Here is a 27,855-nt window from a genome sequence, read left to right as displayed (position 1 = left end):
GAGTCTGTACTGTCTTTTCTTTTCAAGGTGTCAAATGTGTGGGCAACAAAGTTTGGACTTCTTATGGAACGTAAAAACACAGCAAATGATGCACATTTCAGCCCCCCTGGGTATGTGCTCACACTCTGCACTTGCAATCACATGCCTTCACAAGTACATCTGTATCTCTGTATCTCATTGTACAACTGTATAGTGACAATAAAGGCATTCTATTCTACATGACACATGTTTCGATTAATCAGTGCATCCATGTGAAATAATGTAGTGACAGACATTTCTACACTGACCTACATACACAAACATAAAGTATATAAACGAGGGATTGAGCTCTTATTCCACCCCATACAGGGAACCTCTGCCCACAGTTTTCAGCATGCTGCATCCTCTAGATGAGATCGCACCAGTTGTGTGTAAACCTGCAGGTATGAGACACTGATCTTCTCAGAATGAGATCTTGTGAACGTATTTCATATTTTTCCTGAATTTGTGCGTATTCTTTTTTCCAGGCCTGTTTGAAGGCTCCCGTGTGCAGTATGTGTCTGACTCGGCCATGAAGATAGTGTTCACCTGCTGTCAGCCGTCTATAGTTGTATCATATGACACAGTTCAAGGAATACACTCTGTCTGGACTCTGCGCAAAGTCACACATGATGTGAGTGATCATAAATACACACAAAGACACTAAAACCAACTAAGTTCTTCCTAAACTAAAGCCTTTTAACCCTGTCAGGAGCGCGCTACAGTCCTGCGGTGTCCGGCAGAACCGGTTGGGACACCGTTGGGTCTGATGGCTTCAGGCTTTCTCACTTCTCATTTGCGGAATGTCTCCCGTCATGACTCCCCTGGTGGCACTGGTCCAAGTGGGCATGGTCTTGGGACTGGAACAAGGTACTGAAAGTGGAGCAGCCTAATCAAGTGATTAGCAGACGGGCAGGAATTAGTTAGCGTCTTGTTACATTTCTGAGTAAAGCAAAAGTCCCACTGTCTAAAGACAGCTCCTCAGTTATTGGGGTTGCTGCTGTGTCATACAGACTGAACAATAAAGTGATACTTAATGGATTATATTGCCTTAAAAATAATTACAAGTTATAAACTTAGAGACCAAAACGTCAGCATCTGACCTGGTTACTGTTTTTCTTCCTGCAGTGCTGTTGGTTCCAGCTCTCCCCTCCACTACAGTGCTTTGCACAGCCACCAGAGCAGGATTGTCACATCCTCACCAGGAACTCACTCTCGAGTTCATTCTCCGAGTATATCCAACATGGCCGCCCTCAGGTGAGGTTAACCTAGCCAATGAGGACCATACCCATAATAGGTAAAAACTGAAAAATGCTTATCCCCTGTCCTCCTGTCTCAGCCGTGCCCACTCTCCAGGCATGGCAGCTCCATCCTTTTCAGGTGTGGCTCGTTTCAACACGTCTTTGCACAGCTCATCCCCCAGGGGGCACCATGGCTTGTTAGCATCTCCCAACAGTACTATCAATGAGACAGTGTTGGTCCCAGAGATGGAACCTATCATACCTGACCTCTGCATGGAGCAGCTATGGAGTGAGGCGGTAACTGCTGGCTCCAACAGGTAATTGGCAGCATTGAAATCTAACTTCAAAGCTTTTGACTAGTTTTAGCTCAAAGGTCGCTCTTAAAAATGTAAAAATTGCTTTTAAGCCTGTAACTCTTTTGTCGTATTGTAAATGTGAGACTATTTTAATCAGTAAAGGAAAAAACAATAAGCAATGAAAGCTTGAATGGTCTTGCAAAGTTGTTCATTAGCCTTTAGATCAAAGTTTGTGAGCAACTTGTTCTTTGTGTTTGCATAATACACAACTTTTTTTTTTTTTTTTTTTTTAAAGACATCATTTGTATTCTATGTAATACAGTTCTTTCTGTTGCTTTAGGCTGTTCCAATTTAGCAAATTCTGCTGTTTGACATCAGTTAGCATCTCTTTTTACCATTTACAGGGAAATGAGCAGCCAGGCATCTAAAGTATTCCTGACCTCTGATCTCTGTGAGAATCATTACTTGTGTTTCCTGGTGGAATCTCACCAACAGCTCAGGTAAACAAACATACACACATCTTTGTCCACCTTAATTTGTTGTGAAATGTGAGTTCACAAGTTAACTTTTTTTTTTCATGATCATTTTATTTTCTGCAGATGTGTGAAGTTTATTGAGAGCAATGATACGTCACAGCTCATCTTCCCCTCTGTCACAACCATCCCTGCTAAAGATGCGGAGCCTCTGCAGGTGCATTATAAAATTCTATCATGGAGAGTTGAAAGGGAAAGCGCAAAAGTTAAAACGGGGGAAAACGGTATTCATTAGAGTCAAGAGTCTGTATGAAGTTTATGGTGCTGTACTGTGCTGAAAATAGCCCTTAGCAGGCTGTAAACATTGTGTAGGAGGCCTTCCTGTATTTTTATTTTTTATTTTTATTTTTTTTTTAATCTTATCCGGATGATTACAAGTTTTGCAAGATATAATTAAGGTTTTCCTTGCTACCTACAGGAACTAATGTGTGTATATACATGAGATAAATCTGTTTCACAAAGGATTTTGTGAAAAACTGTAATTAAAACTTTAAAAATAAAACTGTAATTATTTATCATAGTGGTGGTTATGTCCAGTCCATGCCTATCAAAAAAGTCTAATAGCAAAATGTTTTTTCTAGTTTAGATCAGGTTGGTCATTCTTTCCTGAAACGTTTAGTTTTCTCCATCGTCTGGATGGTAAAACTACCATGTGACCTGAGGTCACCCAGGAAAACTATGGAGTTGGATGCTTGAATTTTGGAGCAGAAACCAGTGATTTATGTTTATTCATTATCATTTCAACTTTTAAGTTATTTTTTTTAAGTATGCACATTTACAGGTTCTAGCATCTTGTGTGAATATTTGATAATTTTCTTTGTATTAAGTTGTTGACAGTTGGGGAAATTACAGCAGGTTTTTTTTTGTTTGTTTGTTTGGTTTTTTTGGAGTAACATTCAACGTGTTTCTGACAATGAAACTTTGCTCCTCAGAGTATAGATGCCATGCTAGTTCTGGAGGCCTGTGGTAGTTTGGTTCTCTATACAGGAATCACCAGGGTAAGCACAGCTGCCTTTGCTTCCTGTAGATGACAATTGAGTTCTCAGATTTTTTGATTTATTTATTTATTTATTTATTTATTTAACGGTGTAATGAATCATGGGATTGCTTTCTTGGCTGTCACCTAGGTCAGCAAGGTGTTTGTGCCTGGACTGTTGTCACCCTCCTTCAGCCTGACCAATCACCTCCCTCACCGCAGCACTCCAGTGGAAACTGTTAGCACACCTGCTAACGCTGGCAGTAGGCATCTCCAAAGACTTGATGAGGTATTAACATGCATTGTAAATGCACTTTTCTTTGCTTTTTAAGTGTGTACTGTATATCTGGTACATTTGACTCCTTTGGTTCACCTCTCTATTTTAACACCTCTCTTCAGGATGCCATGCCTTCACCAGTGACAGGGCTAAGGGGTCCAAACATTAAACACCATGATGCTTCCTTTTTGGAGGATTACACATTTCAGCCAGCCACACCCTACATCAATGCCTTACGTGATCCTGTCTGCAACCGGGTGACTCTGGTAGGTTTTCTGTGTTTAACATAGATGGCATTGATCCCTTTTTTTCCCTCAACAATAGGTAAAACGTGTGTTTTGTAATCATGGGGAATTAACTCAGATGATCGGTCATCCACACACTCACAGTCAGTACAAGAAACAGATGATGTAATCAAATCAAAGCCAAAACAAAACACAAGTTCAAATTAATGTTTGGTGTCCTAATTTTTTAACTCATCTGAGTTTAATGACATATACAGAGCTGATTATTAGAAGGGGACTTTTCGGATACAAACTGCCAAAAGATGGTTGTCAGCTGTCAGTGCAGTGGAGGGTAAAAACGCATCAAGTGAAATTTGGACTGACTGCTACTGCACCACGACAACATAGTGAGACTCTCCCTTAAGGTGTTGTTTCTTGTTTCTAATGTCTATCTGTGTCTGCACAAGTGATTCAGGCACATTCATATTTGTGAATGACGGTTACAAAAGCAACGTTGTTCGTGTTTCTGCCTCTTGGGTTAATCCTGTCAGACTTGGTCTAGACACTCTCTTCAGCTCCAGGACTTTACATTATTCTCTAAGTTACACACCAGCCAAACATCACTGTTTCTTTCTCTTATACATCATCAGAAAGCTTTCTGTCTGCAGGCTGCTGCTCTTTTGACTTTGCTCATTGAATTTCTGTTTGAGACCTCAATATGTCAATCCAGAGACTAATTGTTCCTAATGCGGCGCACTGGACTTTTCAAACCTCCTGCTCCTGTTGAGTTTCACATCAGGGTTTCTTTCATGAAAAAATGACAAGAACAGGACAAAACCTGCTGGAGAAAATGTGATGAGAGGTTTTGGTCTGTTTTTCCATCTAGAGCACAGCTATTCAAAATAATTGGAAATATACAGTTATAATCCTGGTGAAAATGTGAAAGTTGCATGCTCTCAGTGACTGATTTGGTTATTTTTCTTTTCAGCTGATGATATTAGCTGTGATGCAGCTGGTAGAATAATTGGATATAACTTGCTGCAACAGAAAAATGCTGCTGTATACATAATTGCAGGACAGGAAATGCTCGGAATTACCGCAACTTGTGAACTGATTACTCGTAAAGTATAGCAATAATAATATAGTAATAATAATTCAAGACACCCAAGGACACTTTACAATTGGATAAAACACATAATGAAAAAATGAAGAAAAGTAAAACGAGTGCAAGCAATCATGAAATATTAAGTGAACCCTATAATTTATATCTTGTTGAGTTTTCTTTAGCATCAAGAAGCTGCTTCTTAGACTTGCACATCAACAGGAAGAATTGTTGGAGTGTTCATGTAACTGTTTCAGTTCATCAGTATTTCTGGGATGTCTTGATTAAACCCAGCAGAGAGAGGAAGTCATTTGGTTGAAGACGGGACTCTTTTGACTTGACCATTTCAACGCACGTTTTAAAAAATTCTGTTATTCTGTTGTTGACTTACTGGTGTGCTTTAGGTCATTGTCTTGTTGCATCACCAACACCACCAACTCTCCCAAGTTTCAGGTCACAAAGGCCCTGAAATCCACCTGAGGTACACCCTAGGAAGGTCGCCAGTCCATCACAAGGCTAATAGAGAGAGACAGTCCTCATTCACATTCACAGTCACACCAGAATTGGACACCAGAAATGCCTTGACCCGGCATAAAGAATACAATTTAGAATTCATCGTTCTTTTAACAAAGACTCAAGGCATCCCTAACACAACTAAACCATTCTTCGGAGTTGCGTAGACGTTTAGGTGTTGTTGTGCAGTGCTTTTTTTTTTTTTAATTTATTTATTTTTTTCTTCACTTCTAAACTCAACATTGTTAATTTTCACCGAAGGTCCAGGTTTAGCTTGCCTAACAACAAAGCAAAGAAGTTTTGTTAAACCTCCATTTTGTCTTTTGCAAACATGGGATGTTTTGTAATTATGTTTTTAATGGTTACTTTCTATTCTGTCCTTCAAAACTTTCCTTTTTCAATCTTTTTCTTATAATGAACACATGAACAAAGGTGTTAGCAAGTTTTACTTATGGTGTGATCTTTACAGGATGTACAGGCAGAGATTAATTATAGATGAAGATCAGACTACTTATTTTATGACAAATCAATACAGGAATCTTTATTTGAAATATTTCGAAGCATTTTGTTTCAAGTTATGGGTTGAAAATTTCATGTGTGTTGCACTTTTGACAAAATGCTGTAAGAACGCCTGATGTGACATCAGTGATTGGAGTAGTGCTTGAAAGTTTAATCAGCTTAAGTTGCAGCCAGGAAGTTTCTGACTGCATGTAATTAAATGTTATTTGCTGTTGTTTTGTGTTTCTGTCTAGTATACCCGAAGACAATGAGTTATTGCACACACCAGTTTCTTTTTTCTGAGATTTGCAATCAGGCTTTCTCTGTTGAGGTCTTTTATCAGTTTTGTGCTCACAAACAGCTGTTTTGCACTGATATAAAATTGATGTGAAATTGAACTTAAAGAGTATAATTTAAATGTATGCACAATCTGTCTCCACAATTTCTCCAGGAACTAAGCATTGGCACAATGCTGAGGATTTCTATCCCAGAGATTGCTACTTCAGACCTGGGTGAGTCACACATATATACATTTAAAAAAAAATAAATCAAAGAAACGCTCTCACACATTTAAGAGTTGACATTGCAGCCGACAATGTTGGCGTGTACATTTTAAGTGAGACCACACACAGATCGCTTAGTCAGTGCGGTGAGGTCCTTTAATTAGGTTTGAGAGCCTCTCTGCATCGTGTCCACAGTGACATATAATCTTGATGTCTTGAGGACCATTATGAGGCAGACACACATGGGCAGCAAGCACAAAACATTACACTGATAAACACTTTCACAACACCAGAATTGTTAATTTTTTTTTTTTTAATCTATTAAAGAGGATAGTTAAATCTATTGTAAATAATAGATGTAGCTCAAATCTTTATATATGGCTTAACAGAATGATGTTGTGCATCATAACTACTTCAGGAAATGGAAAGGAAAGGTCATACATGTATGAACTGAAAGCGAAATGTAATGTGTGTCTGAACCTCTGGTAATAAAATATCTGGAAACAGATGGCCTGCTATGCTGAGGTGAATTGGAAAGATGACACAGTTGTTTTTAGATGTGCAGAAGCACAGATATCCACATCTGCTCTTATTGTGTAATCTCTTACACAGGCTTGATGTAAAAATTAGTCAACAAATCTATTTGGTGTTTTCACTGTTTTTAAAAAGCCTGTTCTTTTGCTAAACCATTAACATCAGTTCACAGTGGGAATAAAAATGGAGGGATCTTCTTCTTTTCAGGTAGTACTAAAAGCTTTTAGCAGCTTTTATCTAAACAAATGTGGGGCAGCATCTTTGCCACTGCTGATAAAACCACTGTTGCCACTTCTTTTTTTTCTTTTTTTTTTTGGTTAAGGTTTTCACCTTTTGGCTTTACTGAAATGTCATTATCCTTTCAGTTGTTTAAAAGTACCTGCCGGGGGGGGGGTTAATAACATTTTTAAGATCCAACAAACAGATTTGCATAATATATATTTTCTTGCTATGTTGTACCACAGCCTTTGATTATCTAATCAGCATTTTTAGATAATCATCCAAAGGTATTAACTTAAAAAAATAAATGCCTTTTTTAACTTTAAACCTTCCAAACTTTTCCAAAGATTCTGACTGTCTGCTCTGTCTGCTTCGTTTTCTTATGTAAGATTTTCCACATGAAATGGAAAATTACTGTTTGTTTTTCTGGAAAGACCACTCAGCTGGTAAAACAAACTCTATGGTATAACAGCAGACAGACCTATTCATTTCCCCGATGATTTCATTTCCCAATAGCACATAGTAGCTGATGACCATGTACTTTGTAATAATTAAACTAAATTACAGATATTTTTTTTCTAACCAATTAACTTTGAGGTCAGCTGGATGATTTCATCTGTTGTCTACCACTAGTGGATCTACTGTGACCATGAACCTTCTCTTCTAGCTTTTGTTCGTTTTTATTTTTAAAGCCTTCATTGTCACTAAGCAGTGTGTATCACTCTTGCTGCCTTGTGTACCTGCCTTTGTGTCTTGTTCATATGTTGCTCTCCATTATTTTGTAATCGATCCTGTAGACAAGGCTTTCTTCCTCTAATGAAATGGCATTTAGCTACCTCTTTCTTGACCTTTCCAACTCTGGGTGTCCAATTAAGATTCCCAGTGATGTTGATTAAGCATCTGATTGGCCAGAGTTGTTAGGAGACATGGTAGCGCTAATTACTGTTGTTGTGGTAGTTAGTTTGTAATTTCCATTTTTCTTTTTGGGGGGTAGAGGATGATAGGTGGAAATTGTCAGATCAGGATGAGATTCATTAAAAAAAATCTGTTAAAAATAATTGTATTGCACTTTTTTTGTGTTTGTTTCTAAACTTCCATTTGTCTGTGGTTGGTAGCACAAGTATTAGAAAGTTTTAGCTCTAGTTTTAAGCCTAGAATTCAGGCAGTGGTTTTACTGAATTTAACACTTTTACAATAACATTTCCACCATTTTCTACAGCTGAGAGAATCCAACCAGCAACCTTTTATGTATTTCATCTTTTCCTGTTTTGAAATTATTGCATCTTAGAAAAACTAATGTTTTGTTTTCTCACATTCTTAATGATTATTATTCTTAAACGTAATATAACTAATAAAACTGTACAATGGTTATCTAATTCCATCCATTATATAGAAAAAATGTTAGTAAATGTGTGTTTTCTGAATTGCCTCATATGATTGTGAATTTCACACCTAACTACCATGAACTGTGACACTTTTGCTATTTCCCTTGTTCCCCTTCGTGTATTTCAGTGAGAAAGTGCCTTGAGGCAATTCGTTTTATCCTGCCTAAGGAAGCTGCTATGAAGGTTGGTGGAAGTGAACATGTGGAATTTCAGTTACAAATTATGTATTAGTTAAAAACTTGACATTGTGCGCAGACAAGCAAAGATTCAGAATAACAACTTAACCAGTCTGCCAATAATTTTAATTCAGTGCATTATTAACTCTACCAAGGAGGTGTGTGCGCGCGTGCGTGCGTACGTGTTCGTTCAGATGATTACTCAAAAAACTATTGATGGGTTTGCATGAAAATTCTACCTGTGATTGGTCAGTCTGGATCTGGATCTTTACCCATGATTTAATTTTTTGGGAAAGGTTTCACATAATTGAATTTGGCCATCGTATGTTCACAAATGCATTTCAAACTGAAATGAAGGGCAAAAAATTGGGAAAACTTGTGTTGATGGTCTTAAGTAAATGTATTTGCAATTTAATCCAAATCCAGACATCAAGAAGGATGGTCTGAATCTGGGACTTGTGTATGATATTGTGTAGGAAATTTTATACTCAGGAAAGGTAACCTCAAGCTGTGCTATTTATAAGCACTGAAACCTTTAGAGCGTAAGCTCTCCATCATGTTTATTTAAATGTTACTCAGTCGTGGTTAGTGTACAGAGTATGACATCAGAGTTGACCAACTAACTGTCTCCAACTAATCAAGAAGGCAAGAAGGAAAAACAAAGAAGGAAATGTATACAATAACAGCCTCATTAGGCTTTGGCAGAAATTGTATAGGATCTCATTAGGTAGAGTAAGAGGCTGAATGACAAAATTATGTTTTTCAGGGCTTTATTTTCACACAAACATGCAGATATACTCTTTATTTTCATTTAGTTTTGCTAAATTCTTTAAATGCAACAGGTTTTGGTGAAATGGTATAACATCTACAATGCACCTGGAGGTCCCAGTGCCCACACAGAGTGGAGCCTGTTTGTCACCTGCTTCATGACACTGATGGGCTACAACACCGAGCGCCTGACCTGGACACGAAATGTGAGTCAGCATTTGTATTTTGTTTTTTAAACTGTAATTGTAATTTCCAGTTAATGTATTGTAGAAATGGCTTTCCAATTTGTTTCATAATTAATGACATTTGCAGTCATACTGAGTAGATTTAAAAATGAAACTTTCAGTAAAAATCTTGTACATTAATACAAAATGATTCTTGGCAGCCAAAAGCCTGGTCTGCTTTGAACTATTTTTTTTTTTTTTTTTTGTAAATTCTTGACTAGAAAAATCCTATTGTGGCTTTAAACTGTAATTTGCATGTCTTGACCTTGCTCCCTGTCCTCCTTCCTACTTTCACAGCTGCATTTTGAAATGCCTCTCTCTCCAGTGATTGCAGCCAAGAAGGCTCGTCCCTCCGATGGAGGTTCTGATGAGGTGTGTTACTTAAGTGTGAGCTGTTGTGATGTTTTAGAGCACAATTATCAAGCTTGATTACAGCTTGTAGACTTATAATCCCTTAACAATCAATTATGTATGCAAGGGTTGTCTCACATAGTGAGACAGTGAAACAAGTGTTATAAAAGAAAACACAGCAAAAAGAAAGTGCTTCAATACTCTTGAATATACTTATATTATACTTATATACTTTTGAATCCCCCAAATTGCAGATTTTAGAAAGTAATATATATCACTAATGATTTCTAGTCTCATGAAACATCCCTTGACTTCTTTCCATGTCTTAATTTTCTCAGTTACTAAAGTTACATTTGTTCTATATACTGCTTGTGGTGGCCCCTTGGCCAGAATTTCCTGGAAAAATAATTTCTTGTTTCTCTGTAAGAGTTCCCTGGTTAAATTAATGATCTAAAATAGTGTAAAAATTTTTCTTTTTCTTTCTTATATTAAACAGTAATTTTAAAGGTCAAATTCATGTTTTAGAAACTGTTGTTTTGAAACAGTTTCAGCTATTTTCATTTTAGCTTGTTTGCTGTTTACTTTTGCTATTGTGTTTATAAGTTTTAAGGACATAATAAAGCCTTTAACCTAAAGATTTTAAAAATACATTTTAGTAAAAAAAAGAAAAAAAAGAAGCAACCAGAAGTAAACCAGTACAGTCATGGAGAACTCTGTGTGATGGGAAATCCCAGTTTACTCTTAGGAGGGAGGGCAGTGGGGGGGGGGACTGTAATCTGTCCTACAATCCTAAACATAGTTACACATATTTGTGCTTTTGTCATTGAGGAGATTCACATTGGCACAATGTGTTCCCTTTCCCCTTGCTGTAACCCTAAATCTGAAACCCAAGTCTTAACCCTTGAAATGGCCCCTCCACAGTCTTCTTTAAATATTCCTAATTATTGGTTGGCTTCTTAAGTAATGTGTTCTCATTAGAGCAAAATATGGTTGGAAAATGTCAGTTAGCTGGAGGCTTAGGCTGTAGTGTGTGTGTGTGTGACCTGAAGAAATGTGTGAGCCACATTAGACTGGACGACAGTGTCAGCTTCTTACCTCTGTTGTCTTCATGCTGCATCAAAGATGTAAAGATGAGGGCAGAATTGTTAGAATTATTTCATTTCTGAAGGTTTTCCCAAGTCAGAGCAAGGTATGTTCAGCATAGCTTTTTCCAAACATCCCAATTTTTAATTTGGATACCTAAATTATTTTAGTTTGCCCACAGAAACACAATTATTTCACGAAAAACAAAATCAAACTGAAAAGTATAAGCCCCCCGATGATAGACTCGACCTTTGTCTTCAGTTCACCTCACACATTTTCAGTAGGATCAGGGCTTTGTGCTGTAACATCATTTTGGTCTTTAAAATCTAGTGCTTCATATTTTGGGTCATCGTTGTGTTGGCAGACGAACTGACAATCCAGACCCAGTTTGCTGCTGCTTGAAGTTTTCTTTCAAAACTAAATTGATGAAATTCCCAGTTCCAGTTCCATAATACTCCCACCACTGTGTTTCACTATAGGGATGATGTTCTTTGAATTGCATGCCTCTCCCTTTTTTCTCCAAACTCATTCATCATTCATATTATTGTTTCTATTTTGCTAACGATCTGCATCCCCTTACCAATCAAATTATAAACAATGGAGAGCCATGAGTTGGACCAAAATGCGGTCTGTCTTGTCAAGTGACCAAATGCACAGAAATGTCTCAAAGATCATTTTGCAGTTCACATAACATTTTACTGACTGTATTTGATGTTTTGGTCTCTGGTTTTAAAAGCTATCTTTTTGACTGGTGTTTATCTTTGTTTCCTCTCCCTGTAGGACTGGGACTACTTGATGGGGTCCCATTACCACCGTCAGATGAATTTCTTGCCCGTTGCCACTTCACTGGATGCCAGTGGCAATAGTACAGTCACTTCAGAAACTGAAGGCCTGTGCACTGTATGTACCAAACACTGGGTGAATCCATATACTGCATGTTCTTTGATTCTGTTTGTTTGTTGGTGTATTTGGGCTTAGACATTATGGGTATGATTTGTTGGAATAAGAGTTAATGCTCACAAATAGAGGTGTAATTAACCATACTTCTTCTTCTTCCATCACCACCTTATTTTTTTTCCTCATTCAAATTTCCTGATAAAACAATGAGAGATTCCCAGCACACTGATTGTAGGTATATTCAGTATGCCTGCAGACTTTTGTGAACTAGCAAACTGTAGTCATGTTGATTTGACTGACCTTCTTTTGAGTCTCCTTGATTCTGTTTTCATAGCACTGCTGATTTGTATTGCTTTATACACAGAGGTGCTTTCTGTTATTTAGCCTATATTCCTTTTTTGTGATTATTGTTGTGGACAAAATAGTTGAAACATGAAATATTATTAGAAAAGGGAGCTCAACACTGCAACTATACCACCTTTAATTTGGTTAAAGGAAAACCACAGTAAGTAAAAAATTGTGCAAAGAACATAACACCGAATTTCATTTGGTGTTATTGAAGGGCTGCTGGAGCTCACCTTAACTGTGGGGACAATTCTGGCAAAGAAGAGCAAAAGACATTGGCATGCATTTACTTGTAGTCTTCCTGATTGTTTTTGCACGATGTCATGTCAGTATAAGTTTGCTGTTATATCTCCAGGCAATTACAAAATCTCCTGTTACATCCTGTTTAACCTGTTCCCCCTTTAATTTAATGTTTCTGCTCTTTCTTTTTGCCACTGAATGTCCTAGGCTTCTTCTCCCCCCAGTCCATCTCTGAAGTTGGACAGTTCAGCTCCTCTGTTCCCTCACATCCCTGCACTCTTCTATGTCCTCCATCTGCTCTATCAGGAACTGCAGCTGGATGAGCTGCAGCGAGCGAGAGCTTCATCACTAGTCTGCCTGCTGCAACAGCTGGCTAGGTAACCATTCTTCTAGCTGTCTGTGTGTGTGTTTGAGGTTTTTATGTTTCTTTTTTCTTGTATAAGGAAAGTAAGTTACATTCAGTTGGCTTTGGCTGTCCAGATGACCGAATCTTTCTATAAGATACTTGTCCAACATTTTTACAAGATCCTGTTTATTTTTATGAGGCGTAAAGAAATGCTAGCCTTGAGCTGGGCGACATTTATCAAAACAAACAGAACCTTGTTTAATTTTCCACTGGTGAACTCAAACCACGAGAAGAAAAGAAAAACACACATTGTTTTCTGTGAAAGCTTGTGTTGTGTGCCATCCATGCTCTTTACTGAGAAATATACTTCAGCAGGTTGTTAAGTGACCTCTGTTATTGGTGACAATGACAGTAACAGAATAGGGAGAGTGGGAGAATGAAGTACTCTTAGAGTAATTGGCCTGTATTGTCAGTATGTGGGTTGTTATGCAAATATGGTTCTAATTTTTGCATTCTCTGTACTTTATTAACTGGTTAAGCTGGTTAAATGATGATTCTGATGGTTTCATTAGGCATTTAACTGGCACGATAACAGTTTTAAATAAGTAATCTCAATGCCTTAAATGAGCAGTTGCTTTAATTTTCTTTGCAGAATTTACAGTGGAGTTTTAGGATGACCTGTTTTTATGTTAAATCTAAAACAACCTGTTAACATAATGTCAAGACATGACCAGTCTGTTTCCTCTGTGCCTGTGAACTGCAGAGACCAGTTTCTTTAGTTTTGAAAGCAAAAATGAATTTCAACTGTTTCAGCTTCAAGGCTAACTCCTAAACTTTTATCATAGAGCCATGCTATTGCATTGCATAATCATTGTGGTTTGTCATTATCTTCCTTAGTCTTGGTTGAAAAGGACACTGGATAAGAGCATATGTTGCTCTAGCAGATCCATACAGATATATTCAACATTAATGGTGCTTTAACAGAATGAACTAGTCACAAATCAACTTTGCAATGTGCTCTAATCCTCACTCATACCATCATGGATGTGCAGTAATAACAAACCTGATGGTGCTTCTTTAGCCCAGATGATACAACACTTATAGTTCAAAATATATGATAGAAGTACCTTCTTTTCCAATTTGATAGTGATGATAAATATTATTCCGAGTTTAACTGTTAACTGCTTTAAAGTGGTGAACCCGTGATTGTCAGTTTTGAAAAACTCAGTCTCTCCGTGTTGTTCTTTTTCATTTTTTTTTTTCCTCTGGATTAGGTCATTTTTGGTGCAATCCCAAATACATGTAAGCCAGAAAAATCCTCCCTACATTTCCTATAGTGTTATAAATATTTTTAAGTAGCTTGGTTATATGAGGCTTCGCTTTACTTGTAATCTAACTAAACACTTTCTTGAAGAGTTTTTTGTCTTAATTGGTCATGTCAAGTATTAATGAATACAGTGTGATATTTATATTCTACTGACTTTTGATATTTGCTTATATATCCATTTGTTAAGTAAATTATGGTCCCTTTTTTAATACTACAGTCTAACTAGGGAAAACTGTGGTTGGAGACTATGGCACAAGTAGAGATCAAAACTGTAACTGTTTTTTTTTTTTTTTTTTTTTTTTTTTAAATTCAAAACGACTTCAGTGTTTCAGAGCAGTGATAAAACAGCAATAAGATGGAGTCCATCTGCTATCTGTTTGCTGTTGAATGGGGTCAAGTTGGCAATTATATGCAATCTGTGTTGTGTTGTTGGTGACGTTTACATACACAAAAATTGCACAGTATAAAGTATTGGAAGAATCTTAGAGTTTTGAAACAGTAATTCATAAAATCCACCTCAAAAAGTGACATAGTTATTTCAGGACTGTGATTTAACTGTCAAATGACACAGGTGCTCAGTAACCTGGATTTTATATAGGAATAGAACCTGAATACAGTTGGCAACCAGTTGAGTCAAGAACACTACTGCAAAGAGACACATCACAGATGAGTTGCACTCATTGGCACAGACTGATTCATATTGATTTTTGCAATCTGTTTGCATTTATAAATTAGAAGGCAGTTATTTGCACTTACCTTCGCCTGTGTGTTTGAGAGTGGTTGGAGTTAGTCAACAATGGACCGCAGTTGGTTGGAGACAGGTTTCCTCCCTCAAGGTGACCTTTAGAATTGCTTTGCAATCCAAAATGGTCAGAGTTTTAGGGTCACCGCAACTAATTTGGCTGTTTGCAATCACAGGATAATCACCGGTTTTTTCTTTTTCCTAGTCCCTACAGTGGTTGTTTTTACTCTAGTGTGACTGAACCATTAGAGTGAACAGTGGCGGATACAGCAATGAATAGTCACATTTTGGTCATTGATATATCATTACTTTGACCATACATTGCTCCCCGATTCCTCATAGAACCACATCTTGTGCATCTCCAGTTTCAAAACATGAAGAATGCAATGGGGGGTATTCTCATCTCGAGGCTTTATGGCAGCCACAGTCAACTTCCAGTTACAGTTTATCATTATCATTAATTAATATAGACGCTTAAAAAAAGAACCAACTTAGAGAAGGAGCACAAGACATGGCTAGAAGTAGAAGAAATAAAGAATTCAGATGAAAAAGATTACAAACCTGGATAACTGTACGCTCCTTACTGCGTCCCTGTGCAAAGTGCACACACAGCTAGAATCTGTAGGAATCAGGGGTTTGTACCAAGATTAAAAAATATTGATTATCTGATGCTAAGCTGAAAGATAATGATTCATTGCTGTTAATTACTTTCACTGTGTATTTAATTACAACCTGAAACACGTTAAATGTCACGGAGGCTATTTGAGCCATTTTTAGACTTTTCTTAATTACTTGCAGCAATTTAGTCCAAAGCTGTGCAGTGAAATATGCATGTGTGAGTCCTAGTACATGGTAGACTTAATAACCCATTGATAGAAGGTTATAAACCTTATGTTCTTCTAAGTAGAAAAAAAAATACTGTTAAAGAATGCTAATGTATGTTTGTTTCTGTTTGCAGAGATCTTCAGCTTGAAGAGTATGTGGATCTGTACTGGAGAGACTACCCTTCAATAATTAGTGGCTTCACTGAGAGCTGCTTGATAGACCAGGGTAAGGCTTATTTAATTGTCTGTAACATTATCAAGTCAGGAAACGGACAAGACATGTTAAACAGGAGGATGGATGGTCTGCTGCTGGTAAAAGCTGTTTTAGCAGCCTTCCTTTGTATTTCTTGGACTCCTAAAGGTGCTGCAAATGTAAACAAATGCAAAATAAATTTGCATGACGAGGCACTGTAACGTGTAATCTTCCCTCAGTCCAGCTGTGGTTTTTAAAAACTGAGCTAGCTTGTCAATTGTTGGATTGTGTGTTGGTGTGTTGTTGTTGTTGGGGTTTTTTTTTTTTTTTTTTTTTTTTTTTTTTTGTTTTTCTTCTTTCTAAATATGAGATGAGTGTAATGTTACCTTATGTAGGCTAAGCAGTGATTGGTTCACAATATTCCAATCATTTGCATTGCTGTTATGAGATAGAGCACCATTGAACAGAGGAATAGTTTTTTACACGCTTTTGAGGCCATTGCACGGTTTCTTTCCACAGGGGTGGACTTTCCTGCTTCCTGGTAATTTCCTGCTTGTGATTGACCCGATTGGTTTTGAGTGTGAAATTCTACCGATGGGCATTCCCAACACATAGCACTTAAAATTAGTCTGAATATAAACAAGGTTTAGTTAAAAATAAAGACTCAGTGCGGGGGAAGTTTTCTTGTTGTCACTAAGTTTTCGTGACAGATGTCCTAAAAATTATGTGAACACATGTCAGGTGGTTATTTGCTTTGTGACACGGATACTTGCAGGGTTGAATATAAAGTGTTGCTGTTATTTTGTGCACGTGGTTTTCTGAGAAAGGATGAAGTGACATAACCATCCAGCTCCCTTTTATCTCTTGTTCTTTTACCTCACCCACCACCTTTCTCCCTCCTCTTCCTCACCTGGCTTTTCTTAGCACTGATTTGCCAAATGCAGCGGCCGTCTTTCCTGAGACCAGAGCCTCCCTGTGTGTTCAGCTGGCTCAGTAGCTGCTTGAGAGGAGAGGAGAGCCCACCTTTCCCCTACCTGCCGGGTATCTGCCAGAGGACCAGACTGCTGGTTGTGGTACGATTAAAGCACATCTGTCATTTTATAAAATAACTTTCTTCAAGTATAGTGAGTGTAGCTTACTATCTATCTATATATCTCCAAGAAGTTAATGCCGTCCGTCTTTCCTTTTTCTTAACTTGCTTTATAGAATTGTTAGAAAGCTGCAATTCATGAACCATATTTCCTTACCTTTTTTTCTTATTTCAAAAATAAAATATTAAGCACCACATGTGCAGGTGACACTCAGGCATTTGTACTTTCGCAGTGTAAAAATGATGTTGCTCTTCCTTTTTTTTTGCATAGAAATGGATATGCAGTGCTAAATAAGAAGGGCCTAAGTTTTGGTGCTTCATATCACTCTTAAAAAGACAGTACTCAACAGAGAGACATGGATACAACATTGGTCATATTATCATGTTTGTTCAAATATTTGTTCACAAATTTATGTGCTTTGATTATGACTGTGGCACAATTTTTCGTTACAGTGTACTGGCTCATATTTCGATGCGCACAGTATCTCCTGAATCGGCAATAGGAAGAGTAAAGTAAAGTGTGAGAGCACTCTAAGTCCCCTCCTTGTAAGCCTAAATGCCTCTTGATTAAAGGTTTTCCCCTTCACCACTTAGAACAGGATGGAGTGAAGAACTGAGGTTCATATTCATCCATCAAAAAGCTTTGATCACATCAGTTCATTGCAGTTCACAGAACAGTTTTATTTAAATTATCCCTTTCTTTTTTCTTTAGAAAATATAACTGCTCTTCACTGGAAATGTCAATATTTATTTTTTTATGCAGTAAAAATCTATACTGTGCAAGTGTTTTTGTATCATATTTACATCTCTTCTCTTAACCTTTTTTCCAGAGTTATGCTCTCTATGTCATTGGAGATGAAAATGCTACTTCAACAGATGTATCCAAGTACCTAGCCAAGCTTTCTGCAGGTTTGTTAGTGACTAACCTTTAAGATCATTTTCTTGCATGCTGCACTGTGTGTTTCTCTGTGGGTATGCATGTTTGGGTTCATTTATTGACAACCACCCCCTATTACCTGCCAGTCCCCTGCCTTCATGCTTCAGGGCCCAGTAGCACAGAAAGAAAGATGAGTGACGCAGGTTTGTGTGTCACCTGATTTCCTTTGTGTTTATTTCAACAAAAAACAATACAGCGCTAAGGTAACAGCTGTTGCTGCAGGTGTTGGATGAACTTTTGCCTTGACTTGGACACTGGCTTTGTGTGAGAGATGCTTGAGAATCCAGAGTGACTTTTTGAGCACTATGTTGCTATTTTTAATAAACAGATGCCATCCCACTCAAACACAATCCCACATTCATCAGGAACAAAATGTTGCCTTTATTTTAAGTGTCTGTGAAGGTTCTCAGTCATCCAGGTCATCGTAGTCAAAGGAGCTTGCAAAGAAAAGCGTCTGGACTTCTTTAAGTTGCTTGAAGACGTTTCACCTCTCATCCGAGAAGCTTCTTCAGTTCTAAGGTCAAATGGTGGAGAGTCCCAGATATAAACCTACTATGAACACACCCGAAACTTTGGCTGATTGGGTCCCACACCCAGTTTCACACCTTGGCTCAGGCGATTAGAGGATCATCAGGGGGTCCTTTTGTCCCTCTGTGGGGGGATACTCCTACTAGGTTTATATCTGGGACTCTCCACCATTTGACCTTTGAACTGAAGAAGCTTCTCGGATGAGAGGTGAAACGTCTTCAAGCAACCTAAAGAAGTCCAGACGCTTTTCTTTGCAAGCCTTTATTTTAACCACTCATTTTAATGTTCTTTTTTTTGTTCTTTTTTGGTTACAGTTTTTACTACAGATTTGAAAATGCTTTAATATATTTACCGTATTTTTTGGACCATAAGGCATACTGTTGACGAACGTGTCTGTTTTCATACATAAGGCGCACTGGATTATAAGGCACAATAACCGAAACAAAACAGTCAGATACGTCAAACTTTACTCATTCTTGCTTCCTGGCAGCACGGTGACATGGTACTGATAGCACTGTTGTCTCACAGCAAGAAGGTCCTGAGTTCAATTCCACCATCAGGCCGGGGTCTTTCTGCATGGAGTTTGCATGTTTTCCCTGTGTTTGCGTGTGTTCTCCCGGTACTTCGGCTTCCTCCCACCATCCAAAGACATGCAGTTTGTGTCTCTGTGTGTTAGCCCTGCGACAGACTGGCGACCTATTCAGGGCATACCCCGCCTCTCGCCCTATGACAGCTAGGATAGGCTCCAGCGCCCCCCACGACCCTGAAAAGGATAAGCGAATGAATGGATGGATTCTTGCTTCCTCCACTTCCGTACCATTGATTCATCAATGCTGAATTCTCTCGAAGCTGCTCTATTCCCATGTTGTTGCAGTATATTAATGACTAACCTCGTATTGTGGATGGGTTATCTCAGTTGTTCTCCTGACTGAAGTTTAGTCCGTTTACAGCATACCGGCCATGCGATTGCATTTTCCCCTAACCATCGAGAACCCGCACGTTAATTCTTTTGGAGTGGCAAAAAATTAGCGTTCATCCTTCAGCTTCAATTATGCTATCATAGCTGTCTCGCTAGCGATCACGTAGCACATCATTATATACCAGCTAGTCCAACTTCAGTAACCATACAAATGTCACTGCTGTTTAGTTTTCTGTCTTTGTTTATGTTGGAAGTGATAGCAGAGCTGTACATTTTAATTTTTTCAGAAATCTCTCAGTTATAACATGCTATATCATGTTTAGGTGGAAACTAGCAAGGTAACTTCCTGCTAACCTCCAGCCCTGTTAAATTTAATACATTGTTTTCATGGATGCCTGGATGTTAAACTTAATTGTTACACCTGGTAAAGCAGCAACGCTGATCATCTTATTAAAGCTGAAAGAATTTATGGTTTTTAACTCTCACTGATGCTGCAGTGTTCATTTGACTTTGGGTCCAAAACTCCGTCCTCTTAAGGTCCCAGTCTGCGAGGCCCCTGACTACGGTAGCCATAATGCTCCGACAATCCATCTAGCGGTGTGGCTTCGTAGCGTACCAAAGTTGTACTAAAACATTTTGACAGATTTTTCAGCGCCGTATGCCACATAAAATTGGTTCGAGGTCAGTAAGCACAACCAGAATTCATACATAAGGCACACCGGATTATAAGGCGCTCTTTCAATTTTTGATAAAATTAAAGGACTTTAAGTATGCCTTACAGTGCAGAAAATACGGTAAGAGCTGCAAAAAGAGTGCCAAGCCTGATTTGTAAATTCATTGACCTGTTTTCCTTGCTGCTGATCTTCCTCACCCCCCTTTCTCATTTTCATCAGGCCAGAAATCCTCTGCCACTGAACCCCAAATAAGAAGGTAATTCATCTGACAGAAACATGAGCAAGAGCTTTTAAATTTCTTCTTTTTTTTTTCTTTTAAGGCATTGAAACAGCTAAAATGAATTCTGACATACAGGATACCAGCACATTCTTTTGTATTATTTTTCTGTTTGTTAATATACCCCTAAAGGTCAACTTGTAAAAATCTTATACCTAATAACAGTTAAAGTTTTCCGTTAATTTCTCTTGTATGTATGTTTTCTAGACAGAGCAGTGTTAAAGTGATGTCCTCCAGTGAAAATCTGGCTGAGCAGCTGGTGGTCTGGCTCACCTCACAGGGTAAGAGAAGTATGTCTCTTAAAAAAAAAGAATCTATATTCAGAAAGGAATGTTGAAGCTATATCCTCTTTTTCGCCACCACAGTGGTTTACATGCATATTTACACATTCACACCTGTCCACTGAAACCAGTCTGTGAACCTGAATGTGCTTTCTCACTGCTGGGTGACATGTTTGCTGTGTGAATAAAGGTTTTAATATTGGTTTTTAATATAAGTGTGCTTCTTAAATCTTTTTATTTTAAAATGGGTAATGTACCCTATGATATTTTAGTTGTTCAGCTGTGAGCTGACAATAGTATAAAGCATGTACATACAACAGTTGTAGCAGCTTTTGAGTTTCACCCACCTGTTTGTGTGTATTTATGTTAGCGCTCAAAGGACACTGCCTCTAAAGCAGAATATTCCTTGTTTCTAAAAAACTGTGCATTTTTCACTGGTTTAGGTTTCACCCTGAAAGATTTGGAGTCGGTCCCCTTTGGTGTGGCTTTGCCTATTAGAGAGGCAATCTATCGGTGCCGTGAGCAGCCGTGTTCTGATTGGTCAGAGGAGGTCTGTCTTCTGATTGGAAGACAAGATCTTACCAAACAAGCCCACAAAATGACCCTTGCCAAGAGCAAAGCTGTGAGTGTAAAAAAACTTAAAACCTAAATTATTTAGATAAAGATGGAGTTCAGTGTCTGCAGATTCTAAAATAGGAAAGTAAGTTTTCAAAGTTTTGGTTCTTTTTTGGCCTTATAATTTGTGTGTTTCTCCAGTCTGTAAGTTCAGGCCTGTCCTTGGAACCTCCTGCAACCACAGAACCAGATGAGGAGGAGGATGGGATGTCAGACATTGTTCAAGAGGTAAACAAATTCATAAACATGTTTATATATTTTTTGTTAGTAGTGTGTTCTGTAGAAAAAATTCAGATATTTATGTCTTCTTCTCACTAGGTCACAGGACTGATTTGGAGTCAGGATCTGAGGGTCCAAGAGGTCAGGAGGCTTCTGCAGAGCTCCAGACCTGTCCGGGTTAGTGTTGTCCAGCTCCCAGAGGTGTCTGACCATGAGTACATAGAGGAGAAAGAGAACAAGTGAGTATAATGCATGCATTTGTCATGAACATCTTTGGTCTTGAAACAGAGACAGCAAAACACCAGTTCTAAAAAGGCATATGCAGTATATATTTCTGTACTGTTCTGTGTTTCCTTTCTTCTCCCCTAATCTGTGTGGTAAACTTATTGGCCAGTTGGCATTTTTTTAGAATCTGTGATGTTTTTATAGTTTTTATCACCTGCCCTGTCCATGTCCTTGCCTTCTATAGACTCCTGCAGCTGTGTCAAAGGACCATGGCCCTGCCAGTTGGCAGGGGCCTCTTCACTCTCTTCTCTTATCACCCAGTACCGACTGAACCTTTACCTGTCCCAAAACTCAACCTCACAGGTATTTTAAGTTTTCAGTTAAAAAATAAAATCTACTGGAACAAGTTGACGAGAATGTGGAAATTTGTAAATGGTTCATTTAACAGGAAGATAAAATTAGTTTGTGCAATAATAAAAGCTGTTGCAGTACAATTTATCACTGCCCTAGAGGAAACATAACTTTCCAAAAAAAGAAAAAACATTGTAATTATCTTTGCTAAATCAGGAACAAAATATTCCAAAGTTTAAGAGGATTAACGTTTTAATAACTACATGCATTTGCAGATTATTTCTCATTTTTATTTTTCTTCCTCAGGCCGTGCCCTTCCGAGGAATACTGTGGTAGATCTGAACAGCGGAAACATTGATGTTCCTCCCAATATGACTAGCTGGCCCAGTTTTCATAACGGAGTAGCTGCTGGGCTTAAAATAGCCCCTGCCTCACAGGTGAGACTGAAATCATTGCATGTTTAATCAATCAGTCTGTTACTTAGTAAATACCCCAAAATGTTAATGTTGACAGGCCTATAAATGTTTTTAAAAATTAAATTTTTATTTTTTATTATTTTATTAGTATTTTTCTATTAGCTCTACCTGTAATTCTGTAGAATAATTTTAATTAAAACCCGCTAGCTTGTTCCACAGCTTCAGTTTTATCCAACCTTAAATGTAAAACATTTTACATTGCTTATTCAACATCGTGTTTATTTACTACTTACCTATTTCTAATGTCATTGTTATGTTAAACTGGAGAGTATTGAAAAAAAATATGATATTGATGCTAACAGATTTAAGCATTTGATGAATATTTATTTATACTGTTCAGCTGGTTTTAGCTTTTAGCTTTTAACTCTGGCTAAAGCTACTGTCATTGTGTTCCTTCATAATTAACAAGAATGGAGACTTCCAGGGTTTTGGTCCGATTTCAGCGAATCTTGCACACAATGATCACTTAATGGGCATTAGAGTAGTTGTACGGGTAATAACTGTGAATGGAACGTGAGCCATATTAGTTACAATGTCACTGTTGTTCTAGTTTGAGTGTCTTTTATTCTTTGGGCAGTGTAATGCTAAATGGATATTAAAACTGAGCACAAATAAAATATTCTAATAATTGTAAATACTCAAAAAACCTCATTCTCTTGCAACAAAGACATTTATTAGTGTTATACCAATAAATATAGTTTAATTTTGTTTTTTGTTTTTAAGGTGGACTCAGCCTGGATTGCCTACAACAAGCCAAAGAGCCCTGAGCTGGCTAATGAGTATGCAGGCTTCCTTATGGCCTTGGGGCTCAATGGACACCTCACCAAGTTGGCCACGCTGAACATACATGACTACCTCACAAAGGTGCACACCTGTCTACACACAGGCTTACATGTGCTGGAACAATTTCAGTATTTCTTTGCTATGTTGAGTTTTACAGCAGAAAGTAAGAAGTGTGCGTAAGTACATGTATAACACTCTACACTCAAAGAATACTTTGTACTTTAAATGCTCAGTTTAGAGCCGGTTGTGCTTTAAATTTTGTTTTCTTGCAATAATTTAGAGCTCCCGCTTCTGTCACACGCCCAACTTACAAAGAACGATAAGATGAAAACAAATTTGAAGTTAAATACAGTTTATACATAAACATGCGTCATAGCTTGGCAGCTAGTCAAAGTGAAACTTTCCCTTGTGAGAACTTAGACATGAGACAACTCCTTCCAACTTTCGGGTGAGAAAAACAACAGGATGTCGCAAGCCAAATCTTTTTTTTTTTTTTTTCTAAATTCAAATGTCTATGTGAAAGGGTATTTGAAGATTGATTGCTAAGCCTTTGAACCTCATCCATACTGAGTATCCACGCTATGTTTAAGACTGATTCATTTTCATTTCCCATTTTGAATTTTGATTTTTGTGTAAATTTAAGCTGTGGTTGATGATAATCACAGTTATTTCCCTGTATTAGTCATTGTATGAATGCAATATAAGTCTGCTCAGTCCTAATTGTGTTCTACACCATGTCCTCCTATTTTGAGTTCTTTTCCCCCCCTCTGCATTTACATGGTAATGTTTTTCACTGCAAATTTTTATTGTATGCGTTTAACGTTTAATTATATTGTTGGTATAAAAACCGTAATGGTGAATCTTGGAACTCAACTGCCCTAATATCGAGATTTCACCAGTATATATTTCTTTTATTTTAAATTATATTCTTTATAATAGCTTTATAGTATCTCATTCATAGTCTCCTAACTAATTGATCTTTTAAAATAAAGGCTCAGAAATAAATATCCACAGCTCGACACACAAGAATGAACTAATCAGATGCAGAGAGTTGATGGTAAAATATGTCACAGCTTCCAGTGTGAATGAAAGCAATGAACGTGGTTGAAGCGTGTTTGTTGCTAGTGGTTTTTTGACAGTTTCTATTCTTGCTGTGATAGAGAATTGCATACTGAGGATCAGAATTCATTAGAATTGTTTATGACTGTGGTTTTAAAAAGAATTTGGGGTGATGCCATTCACCTTTTAAACATTCCAGTTTGCGTCAGCGTTTTACAAGCAAAAACTGTGTCATTGTATCTAGTTTTTCAGTTTGTATTTTAACTCGTATTTGACCCATGATTTTTGACATCCCTGGAAGAGAGCAACTCATATTTTACAATTTCATACAAGGTCCCAGCGGTTATCTTCACAAACTAGTAAATGGTTAATCATCATTTTCTGAGCTTTTTGTCTACATTGTCATTCAATACAAGAATATTTTCATTTACTTTTAGTCAAATGATAATATGATGTCTAAATTATGAAGGCTAAGGAAGGCTGTCCAACAGATGGCCTCTTACTTCATGGCATGTGTTCACTATGCACGGCAATCACCTATTTCATGCTGTTTGTGTTAAAACATGTTGTGGTCGGTCAAACAAATGTGCACACAGGGGTCTAATGAAAACTGTCTGTCATGATCTCAGATACGAGAGTCACAGATCAAGCCAGTTAGACTGCATTTTTTTTTAGTGCAAAAGAGCATGCATTACACTGTATTTTCAATAAGTAATAGTCTAAATTTTATTAAAAGTGACTACTATTTGAAGAGAAGCTGTTTGATAATATTTCTCTACTGTTAGCTTTTGCTAGGTGTATGAAATATTAGAAAGTTGTTGTTTATCACTGATAATTGCAGATGCAGTTTTTATTGTGATTTAATGTCTGGGTGCCTCTGTCTCTCAGGGCCATGAAATGACCAGCATTGGGCTCCTCCTGGGTGTGTCTTCAGCCAAACTGGGCACCATGGACATGTCGATCACTCGCCTACTTGGCATACACATTCCTGCCCTTCTCCCGCCCACTTCCACTGAGCTGGACGTGCCACACAATGTTCAGGTAAGAGTGAGTACGTATAAAGAAGAAGATAAAGCTAATTTCGATTAATTCCGTCTTCACAGGGGGTGGCCCCAGCAGGTAGTGCTGCATGTTTGATTTGTCAGATTTTCACGCTAGATGCCCTTCCTGTCGCACCCCCGAAGAGATTTCTTTTTATCTTCCCTGGATGATCATTCAGTTCTTCATCTGTTTTTTTTTTTCTTTGTTTTTTCTTTTTCTGTTACAGGTTGCAGCTGTAATTGGCATCGGGCTGGTGTACCAAGGAACGGGCCATAGACACAATGCTGAAGTCTTGCTGTCTGAGATAGGTGTGTAAGTGTGTGTGCGCAAAAGGGAGACAACACAATGGGAAAAAGTTCCATAAAATTACCTAAAAGTTTAAATCGGATACATTAAAAGCTGTTAATTAAAGAGCTGGATATGAATTTCACTGAAGTAAATAAACAGTATTTTATATATGTAACACCTTGAAAAAAAAGTGCACAATATAATTTGGGTTTTGGGCTATTATTTAATTGCCAAATGCATGTTTAATGGATAGGTATCTCTCAAACTGCAAGAAAAATACTGTTTTCTTGAATAGACATTGTAAACAGTCAGGTTAGAAGTTCTGCTTAAGCTCTGTTGCTCCATTTTAAACACTGCATCCAGTCTCACTGTTGAACTTTTATTTTTACTTTAATTAGATTTTTCTTGCCATGCATAGATGGTAACTTTTGGTCTGTCTGTTGTTCAGGTCGACCCCCTGGACCAGAGATGGAATATTGTACAGACAGAGAGTCCTATTCGTTAGCAGCTGGGCTCGCTCTTGGTATGGTCTGTCTGGGGGTAAGACAAACAAAAAAACATATATATATGAATATACGTTGCCATTTTCCATTTGTTTGTTGCAATAGTAACTAATTTAAAAAAAAAAAAGTAACAGCTTCTCACAAAACCCGATTGTTATGTTTATTTTTTTGTACACATACATTTTTTTCTGTTATTAAGCCACATAAGTTCTTTTAAAAGTCCCTTGGATACCTGCTCACTTCTGTAAGAGAAACCTCAGATCATAATATTGTCAGGTGTTAATGATGCTTGAAGCCCAGTAATAAAGGGACAAAACCCAAGTTCAAATATTGGTTTTCTTTGACATCTGTCTCTGCATGTCTCTTGTTTCTTATCTCTACTCTCATCCTTTTCTGTCCTGCACTTACCTTGCTTGTTCTTCCTTCCCCTTTCTCCTCATAGCATGGCAGCAACCTGATTGGGATGACAGACCTGAATGTCCCTGAGCAGTTGTATCAGTACATGGTTGGGGGACATCGCAGAGCTCAGGCTGGGGCCAACCGGGAGAGGCACAAATCCCCCAGCTACCAAATCAAGGTACATGAAAGAAACCCCCTTTTTTTTTCTTTTTTTTTTTTTTTGTCTACAGTGTAGCAGTGTTATTTCAATGCGATAAAATAATACTGAAGAATGTGACTGTATAACTACTAAAGAATTTTACCATACAATAAGAACTGCAGCTCAAAAACTATGTCATGGTTCTTCATATGTTCAGTCTGTGCTGATGTATTGTTTTTTCCCCACTAATAGGAAAGGATTTGGTAAACAAATCTTCATGAATTTTATTTTCCATATTCGTATTAGTTGAGGTTTGTTCTCAGTTTATTGTTGTCACATGTGCCAATGTCAAATGTGTAAGAAAACTCTAAAGTAGCACGAGTAAACAATATTGCATTAAATAAACTATCCCAATTGCAAAAGCCAATTGTCATATTTAATTATGTAGGTGTGAAGGGGTTTTGCAGTTGGGACACACCTCTCTTTAGATGAAGTTTGACCAAATGATTTGATGAAACAGTGGTCTGGCTTCTGTGATTAGCTAATTAACCTTACCATTGGTCATTTCAGGAGGGTGACACTATTAATGTAGATGTGACATGTCCAGGCGCTACGCTAGCCCTCGCCATGATCTACCTCAAAACCAACAACAGGTGAGAGAAAAAAGGTTTTTACATTTTTGTCTCCAAAATAAAATAAAAAAAGTTTTGATATGAAAATAGGTTTATTCCATGTCTTGGAAAGGCGACTTAAAGACTTCTGTTTTAGATTTATCTCCTTTCTACTGACCTCCTAAAATTTGTATACAAAGAGTGTAGGCATACTCTTCATGGTGTGACAAAACAATCTAAAAAGAGATACTCTGCTGACAAGTGTTTTATTTTATTAGGAGAAACAGAACTAGATAGAATAAACTGGGAAAAAAAACATAAAAATATTACATTAAATATTTACCCCCCAAAAAATGTAATACCGGTGTTATAGAATTAGAAGTAGCAAACTGTTCAAGGGGCACAGAATCTTTCCACCATAATTACTCTGTAATGCTGGTGGGGTGTTTCTTTAAAATGGCCAAAATGTCCTGTGCTGTGTTCGACTTTCTAACCACTTCTTGCCCACGTGAACCGTAACTGGAGCACCATAGCCTATTTGATGGAAAAAATAGTGACATTACACTACATCAGACTGAGACTCCTCCAGTTTCTAACAGTCTAAT

General features: G+C 37.7%; 1 protein-coding gene across 2 annotated transcripts in view; it reads left to right on the top strand.

Moving 5' to 3' along the window:
- The window catches only part of anapc1 (anaphase promoting complex subunit 1), a 63,719-nt gene that overhangs the window by 3,572 nt on the left and 32,292 nt on the right, over positions 1-27,855 (top strand). Inside the window, exons 6-38 of one of the 2 annotated variants that reach the window (XM_085427487.1) lie at positions 28-110; positions 349-422; positions 507-652; positions 731-888; positions 1,147-1,275; positions 1,358-1,576; positions 1,960-2,055; positions 2,155-2,245; positions 3,021-3,086; positions 3,216-3,353; positions 3,464-3,607; positions 6,130-6,190; positions 8,447-8,502; positions 9,338-9,469; positions 9,785-9,859; positions 11,702-11,821; positions 12,611-12,780; positions 15,777-15,868; positions 16,760-16,908; positions 17,756-17,834; positions 20,203-20,239; positions 20,468-20,550; positions 20,985-21,163; positions 21,298-21,384; positions 21,475-21,614; positions 21,845-21,963; positions 22,258-22,388; positions 23,151-23,291; positions 25,158-25,310; positions 25,537-25,618; positions 26,047-26,138; positions 26,544-26,678; positions 27,210-27,292. In XM_085427487.1, coding sequence (XP_085283613.1) covers positions 28-110; positions 349-422; positions 507-652; positions 731-888; positions 1,147-1,275; positions 1,358-1,576; positions 1,960-2,055; positions 2,155-2,245; positions 3,021-3,086; positions 3,216-3,353; positions 3,464-3,607; positions 6,130-6,190; positions 8,447-8,502; positions 9,338-9,469; positions 9,785-9,859; positions 11,702-11,821; positions 12,611-12,780; positions 15,777-15,868; positions 16,760-16,908; positions 17,756-17,834; positions 20,203-20,239; positions 20,468-20,550; positions 20,985-21,163; positions 21,298-21,384; positions 21,475-21,614; positions 21,845-21,963; positions 22,258-22,388; positions 23,151-23,291; positions 25,158-25,310; positions 25,537-25,618; positions 26,047-26,138; positions 26,544-26,678; positions 27,210-27,292 — 3,740 coding nt within the window. The remainder of the gene's footprint in view (positions 1-27; positions 111-348; positions 423-506; positions 653-730; positions 889-1,146; positions 1,276-1,357; positions 1,577-1,959; positions 2,056-2,154; positions 2,246-3,020; positions 3,087-3,215; positions 3,354-3,463; positions 3,608-6,129; positions 6,191-8,446; positions 8,503-9,337; positions 9,470-9,784; positions 9,860-11,701; positions 11,822-12,610; positions 12,781-15,776; positions 15,869-16,759; positions 16,909-17,755; positions 17,835-20,202; positions 20,240-20,467; positions 20,551-20,984; positions 21,164-21,297; positions 21,385-21,474; positions 21,615-21,844; positions 21,964-22,257; positions 22,389-23,150; positions 23,292-25,157; positions 25,311-25,536; positions 25,619-26,046; positions 26,139-26,543; positions 26,679-27,209; positions 27,293-27,855) is intronic. The other variant, XM_085427488.1, reaches the window with a different exon arrangement.

Source organism: Rhamphochromis longiceps, linkage group LG13, assembly GCF_057381845.1.
Source record: "Rhamphochromis longiceps isolate RC_006_pf linkage group LG13, R_longiceps_female_GT1.1, whole genome shotgun sequence".
NCBI lineage: Eukaryota > Metazoa > Chordata > Actinopteri > Cichliformes > Cichlidae > Rhamphochromis > Rhamphochromis longiceps.
Note: the sequence above shows the minus strand (reverse complement) of the source record. Positions and strands in the feature narration are given on the sequence as shown.